A 7011-nucleotide genomic window follows, 5' to 3' on the forward strand; every position below is an offset into this window, starting at 1 on the left:
TTCAATAGAACTAATATGAGCATAAGAAATCTAACCAATTGTGTGTAGGAAAGATATATATATATATATGCCATTTTCCCGTCCAAACCTCCTCAGTTGTTTGAAACTCCAATGGAATTGGTGGACCATTATTGATTAGGAATGCAACCCAAAATATACCTGGAAACCCACTTTTCAATCCCATGCATCTAGCTCGGAAACATTGATGAATTCATGATATTTAACACAGTTAATGTATTGAAAAAAAGCGCAGTATAATTTATTGAACTGAACATATATTGCACTACAGTTAGTTCTCAAAATAAGCAGCTCTCATTTGAACCATTTCCAATGTATGTTGCATATACATATTAACTGATCAGCTATACAATTACAAGGATATATGATAGATATACATTAACTTAGTACAACATTTACTACATAAGATTGGACCTGAATATTACCATGGTTCAGAGTTGTTAAAAAGGATATTTCTAGGCTCTGGCTTTCTAGACCAACCAACCTCCATCAAGATCAGGTTTAGCCGTACGACAAGTTTCTCCACAGCGTCTTCCTCAATTTCGATGTCCGAACCAGATTGCTGCTGGAAAACGAAATGCAACGTCAAGCCACTCTCCTGAAAACAACTATGTACAAGTTTTTGGAATCGATAAGCTATACCTTTGTGTCCTGGTAATGCTTAAGGAACTGCAGTGCTTCCTCGTAATATTCACAATGGTAGAGGAGAACAGCGTAGTCTCTTAGATCCTTAGGGTCATGCTTAAGTAAAATAAGGCGTTCACACGCTGTACAGGCATAATTTGTTAAGATTATGATAAATCCGATGCACGATCTTGGAAAATATGGATTCTAATTGAGTAGTGCATTTATTTAAGCAGCCCCCTTATAGAAAACTACTTCACGAACACGGAACATAGAGTATCTAGAAGCTAGAATCTTCAAATGGCCCATCTCGGGTTATATTATGTTGTTCTTATGGTACAACAGCTAACAAATTGATTACATCCCATCATTGATGTTAAATATCCAACAGTTCCCATTGCATATAGTTAAAATTCAGTATTCCTCACAAATATCTTAAAAGTTTAGATGAATTGGTCATTCTAGTAACCTAGGCTGTAAACAATGAAGATTCACCAAAAAATATTATGGTATCATATCTAGGACTTATTTCAGAAATCCATCAATCTACTATAATACATTACCAAACTTATGCTAGAATCTAACATTCACCATGTCCAGTAGATGAAGGTCAAGTGGAAGTGACTGGAACAGGAATCCATATAGTAAGATACCTGATAATGCACGACGCATATCTCCAAAATGAACACTAGTCCAAACACCTCGTTGCAGCCGATGACGGGCAGCCTTGGAAGAGGCAAGCTGTGAGGCACTGTATTGAACAAAGAAGTAGTAGATTGTGCATGGAAAAGAAAACATTCTTCACTGTATAGATGGTGTCTAAGCTATGGTTCTACCTTTCTTTAGCATTACTGGAACCAGTGACACAGTGAGCTGCTTCTGCAGCCCTTAGAAATGGACTCCTAGCATGATTAAGTTGAAATGGCCAGAAAGCATTCTTTAAATCTTTCAGTATCTGCATGAAATGGGAACAACTTACATTTAATGAAATAGCTGCAGGCATGTTTGTTTACATTGTAATCCTGCCCAGCTGACTAGATTTAAAGACATACAAGACCAAACCTCATTTCTGGATCAAAATGCAGTATCAAGATTACAGGAACTTGATATTGAGAACTTTCAGAATTACAGAATTAGCTACAATTTAATCAAAAACAACAAGCGTGGAAACAGTTGAAGCATTAAAGAGTGATAGGATACAAACATATACGACCTGTGGGTGTGGGTGTGGGTGTGTGAGAAGAGACAGGAATTAAACCCCCGTCCCAGATGCACGCATGCATGCAATTAGTTTCTCATCAGAAAACATGAGGTTTCCGCCAAATATTTAAATTCCAAGCTAGCTAAAGTAAATTGATGAACTGTCATTTTTCCATAGCACATTCCACAAAAAACTGATGATAAATAAACTGGTTGCCAACTTTACAAAAGCTAGGTCAAAACATGTAAAAGGATAAACAGAATTCTTGAAGTTTTGCAGGTTATTTACCCAGGTAAACATTATTAGATATTAGAATTGAAGTTCAAAATCAGAGGCATGCTCCTTTAATAGTAGCCAAGGATAATAGACATCTGGCAGCCTAGATGAACTGGAAGCACAATTACACAATGTTGGACATCTACCAGCACATTACTGTCATATTTAGACATAGCTTGCACCAAAGCAATTGAGTTGAGATAAAAGATTGATAAAAACCGACCAGCAAAAGTGTCCACCACAAACTTGGTTTGACTAGAACAGTCTCTAATGTGATTTCAAATACCAAGATACAAAAGTGAAGCAAACACAACCATCCGAAAAAAGTCTAACCCAACAGTATGCAGGAAATATTCAGAAGATTGCCGAAAATCATCTTCCGGAAAGGAGTGTATGCTACAAACTACAAAGTTAACTAGACAATGAATAATAACATTATTACCTCCACTAATAAAGATTGTGATGTCATAATATGTGATTGATCGGATTCTTTGCTCTTTTGTTTTAGATATCCTCTTGGAGAACTATGTGAATCATGAGGAAAGAAGATTTCCACATCAAAATTCAGGACACCCCAGATGCGAAGCATCTTTAGAATCTCTGAATATATAAGGGAGAGCATTGAAACAGAGCCAGAACGATGTGTTAAGACCTGTACAAGAAATCAGTACAGGGATGATAAACCATATTAGAATCAAGAGCATAATAATCATGGATGTTGAAAGGCCACGCACTGAATTCAGATACAGAGCACGGTGCTCAACATGGTTTCTGGTACTTGTTCTTCGGAAACCCTGAAAAGAAACAAGGCCACGTTAAAGTTGACACTCTAAATAGTGACAAATATACAGATTCTATAACGCTGACATAAAAGAAGCTTTACAGAGACCAGTTATCCCAAGAGACATGCTCATTTTCTGTGAACAACAATTAGTTCCCAAGGCCGAAAGAATAAGCATTATGGTTCCATGAGTGTTCAGGTTTCTTAAGAATTCAGAGATGATGGAAAAGCTTATAGTTAGGGAACATGATCAGCTGATATTCTTCAAAATGCAACTTATGAAACTTGTGGAGGACACAAAATAGAATACACAATCAACTGTAATTGTGCCATGCATAAAGGAGAAGCCTAGCTTACTTTATTGAGGTATAGATATCTTTCTAAACAGTCAAGAAATTTTTCTGGTGTGGATCTAAATGAGGAGCTGTATTGAGAGCAATAGCCCATAGAAAGGTTATCCAATCTATCAATGAAATCATCAACTGGAAGCGGAACAGAAGAGTGAGAGATAAGGGCATCGTCTTCAGCTGCAATTTGAAGAGCTGCTCTAGCTAAATCAACTCCTCTATTTATAGTAATACTTGTTCCTCTCTCAAGGTCAGAGAATCTTTTTATCTGCGAGCAAAAACCAACCCTTGCAGCCTGTTCAACAGAGGCATAGTCAAATATCTATCCCATTACAATCACAAAAATAATTACTGAATCAAAGAAGAAAAAAGATACTCAGTACTAATTGGAATTCCAAAAGATACTTCTATTATCAACACATTATCCTTTGGTCTCTGTTAGCACGGTTAACTAACAAAAGAACTAAAGTTACGCCCTTGGTCTGCCAAACAATATGTCAATCTAGTGATATAACAACTACATCTATTATGTGCATAATGCAAATTCCCTTAACAAGTTGTGTGACCACCACCATTGACTCACATCATTTTATTTCCATCTCATTCCTCAACAAGAATCACAGCACATTCTGTATTCACTTTAAACATGTGCTACCATCAGCAGAGCTTATCATACAAAACTTGCTTACAGATTCCAGAATTTCGAGTGTGATCAAAACCAACAAGAAATCAATAATAGCATCCTAATTCTGTAGCAAGCACACCTAGTACAATCAATTCAAGTTTAAACTTAGAAGACCAGACTATAAATTCTGAATTCAGCTTAAAAACTAGCACTAAACCACAGCAAAGCTTCCCAAAAAAAATCATAGCTTTCAGTATTGATCACTACCTACATAGAATTATCCATCCAGACTACCGAATTTCACAACAGAATTGATCGAATAGTTGACTTCACAAACTATTCCATTCATCAATAAACCACACCACATGTATTTTTTTTACTTAAAGCAGATAAAAATCCATAACTGGATATAAGAAATGTATTAGAAAAAGAAAAAAACCCTGGCGTGGGCCGTATCGATGCCGGAAAAATCAAGCGCATCATGAAGCACAAATTTCAAATCATCTTCAGCAGAGAATCCACAATTAGAGATGCAATTCACGCTCCGTGTGGAAGGATGGAACTGAACTTTGGGCAGTGTCCATGAAAGATTCGATGACGAAGATAATGCTAAGCTGCTGGATAACATCCACGGAAACGCCATAACTGAGCTACTAAAACTTAATTAGATTTCCAATTGCTATTTCTGAAATGAAATATCGGAGACAGAATGAACCTAATTATCTAGCGATTATATGGTGGATTTTTAGTTTCAAAGCAAAAATTAAAAAAACGTGATAAATTTCTAGCACTACTAATTTTTAAATGAAAATTTGAAAAAATGAAACCTATATTATCCTTTCTAACTATAATCAACACATATTTTATATAAAACTTTCTAACTTAGAACATGGTCCCATAATTCATTTTATATTTTAATTTTACTAATGCTTTTATTTATATTTGTGTAGACCCTTACTAGTAGTATTCTTTATCCAATAAAAATAACCTACCAACCAATTTTTTTATAATATGCATCCATCCAATATTGCATAGTATTATGATTAATTTATTATCACTAACCCAAATGTTAATTTAGTGAAGTTTCAAATGCGTCATTATTTTAATTTGTTGTTCCAGTATGACATGTAACAAACTCTCTTGTTAGTACTTGCGTCATTTAGCAACATATTATACATACCTAACTTAATAATCTTCTACGGCACTTGTTCATACAAACCAAAGCTTCATATATATACTTTACAGCTCTCAATGTCTACTATTCACTCCGATCAAGAACATTGCAAATTTACAATGTATACAACTAATCAATGTGGGTGGCGTGATTATCAAAACCTCAAGTTCAAAACCCTTTATGCTTCATCTCTTAACTATAGCAGACATGCGTTTATCTCTTATACTTCGTCCCTTCATAAAAAATAATCTCATTGGTAAAGGTACAAGTTTTAATGTGAAATTCGTAAAGTATGAAAGAGAAATGAATAGAGTGAGTAAAGTTGAAGAGAGAAAGATAGAACGCGAATAAAGTATGAGAAAAATAGAAAAAGTGAATAATTAATTGGGAGTATCTCTCCAGTTTTAATATGAGACTAACTTTGATGGATAAACGAAAATGAAAAGATGGTACTCTATCAGTCCCAACTAGTTTAAGACATTTCTTTTGGGAAAGATTAATAAATTGTGTTAAATGGATTAAATGGATATAAAATAAAATATGGAGATATGAGTAGGAGAAATAAAAAGAGAATAGAGTATGAGAGATAATAAAATAAGAGTGATTAAATATTTCGTTTTTTGCCAAAAAAAAAATAAATTGACTCAATTTAATTGGAACATTCCAAAAAAATATGACTTTTAACATGGGGATTGAGGGAGTAGTATTTCTGGTGGACGGATGGAGTATATGCATGAATACTGCATGAGAATCATCAACACTACTTCAAGCAAAGGCTCTAATAGACTTAACAACCTCAACCCCTACACTTCTCCTCTTTGCTTTTATGTGAGAATTTGCATGGCCACCAATAATCCCAACAAAATCTCCACATGGGACTTCAAAACTGGTTAGATTCTTCAAAATAAAACACCACCACAACGAATCAACCAAAACACCAACTTGAAGCAATGCATGAACTTTGGAAACTGGTAGGAATATTGTTTTCGTAACATGCCAGCTGCATTTCCTTTGACACTACTGACTTTGATAACCTTCACTGTCTTTTTCTCTATCTCATAGTTAATATAGTGAATCTGCATATCAATATGTTTACTCCTTTCGTGAAACACTTGATGTTTTACTACATAACGCTATTGATTCACATTTAATGTTTACTTTGTCTTGTCTTATCCGAATGATAGAGCCATTACTGATTGCATACTTGACTTCCAACTGGTTGCTGAGCCATATAGATTGAAAATATAGCTCGATTGTGATCTTTTATTGTCTGAAGTCTCCGTCTTTGGATAGTCTTGTTAATTAATCTTGTTACGTTTTGGGTATTCCAATCGGTGTGATTCTTTTTTACCTATAGACACACATAGATCTTGCAAGTGCATTCCATACATCATATAATGTGTCGTCCTTTTGTTTCAAGGTGCGCTCCTTCAAGTAGTGATTGAACACTTGTCGTTGTCACTTGTATTTGTTGGATGTTAGGATACTCAGTTGATTAGTTTTGTTCAAGATTCTGGACAAGCCATGTGAACACATAGTGGTTTGCTTGTTTCCAGTGTGAGAAGACAGGTTCGTTTTTGGCAGGGGATGGAGTCTCTAGACTCTAGTGATGTGAGAGATCATCCACCTACCAACCACTAATTGCCATCTTCACGAGCACTTCCGACATAGGCTAGTTTTCTTCATTCAACTTGAAGTCGAGAACCAATGGTTTTTTTTGTTACTAACTTTTTTGCCTCTGGATTGGGTTGCGGTGTTTGTGTTACTGGTTTTGAATATGGTTGTGTTAGCGCAAAACTATTGCGCATCAAGTTTTCAAACTCCTCTAATTTAGACAATGTATTTCGAGGCATCGTTTCATCGGTTTCTGGCATGGTTTTTCTGGTTGTGACTTTAATTTTGCAAACTTTTAGCTAAGAGGCCAAGAAAAGATTTAGAGAGAGTGAAGTTGATTTTTTGAGTCTC

The 7011-nt window shown here is 35.3% G+C and overlaps 1 protein-coding gene across 2 annotated transcripts; it reads right to left on the reverse strand.

Annotated features, from left to right (window-relative positions):
- Positions 1-289: 289 nt before the first annotated feature.
- On the reverse strand, positions 290-4609 carry LOC125217926 (uncharacterized). 2 transcript variants are annotated; one of them, XM_048119502.2, is made up of 8 exons: positions 4312-4609; positions 3258-3542; positions 2854-2913; positions 2562-2771; positions 1479-1597; positions 1296-1393; positions 661-785; positions 290-580 (listed from the first exon to the last, which is right to left on the reverse strand). In XM_048119502.2, the coding sequence occupies exons 1-8, from the start codon at positions 4513-4515 to the stop codon at positions 440-442; spliced, it is 1242 nt and encodes a 413-aa protein (XP_047975459.1). In that variant the 5' UTR covers positions 4516-4609; the 3' UTR covers positions 290-439. The 2 variants fall into 2 exon arrangements, with proteins under 2 accessions (XP_047975459.1, XP_047975458.1); XM_048119501.2 differs by having other exon boundaries at positions 290-583; positions 4312-4608.
- Positions 4610-7011: the final 2402 nt, after the last annotated feature.

The sequence above is a fragment of the Salvia hispanica genome, chromosome 1 (assembly GCF_029641045.1).
Source record: "Salvia hispanica isolate PSC_SH4W2 chromosome 1, Shi_PSC_v1, whole genome shotgun sequence".
NCBI lineage: Eukaryota > Viridiplantae > Streptophyta > Magnoliopsida > Lamiales > Lamiaceae > Salvia > Salvia hispanica.

What these genes read in the sequence shown, in the direction of transcription:
- LOC125217926 (XM_048119501.2), bottom strand. Translation starts at nt 4,515, where the DNA reads ATGGCGTTTCCGTGGATGTTATCCAGCAGCTTAGCATTATCTTCGTCA. An exon ending in CACAATCTTTATTAGTGGAG is followed by an intron (nt 1,598 to 2,561) that starts GTAATAATGTTA and finishes CATTTCATGCAG; the next exon opens with ATACTGAAAGATTTAAAGAA. An exon ending in AGCATTACCAGGACACAAAG is followed by an intron (nt 584 to 660) that starts GTATAGCTTATC and finishes TTCGTTTTCCAG; the next exon opens with CAGCAATCTGGTTCGGACAT.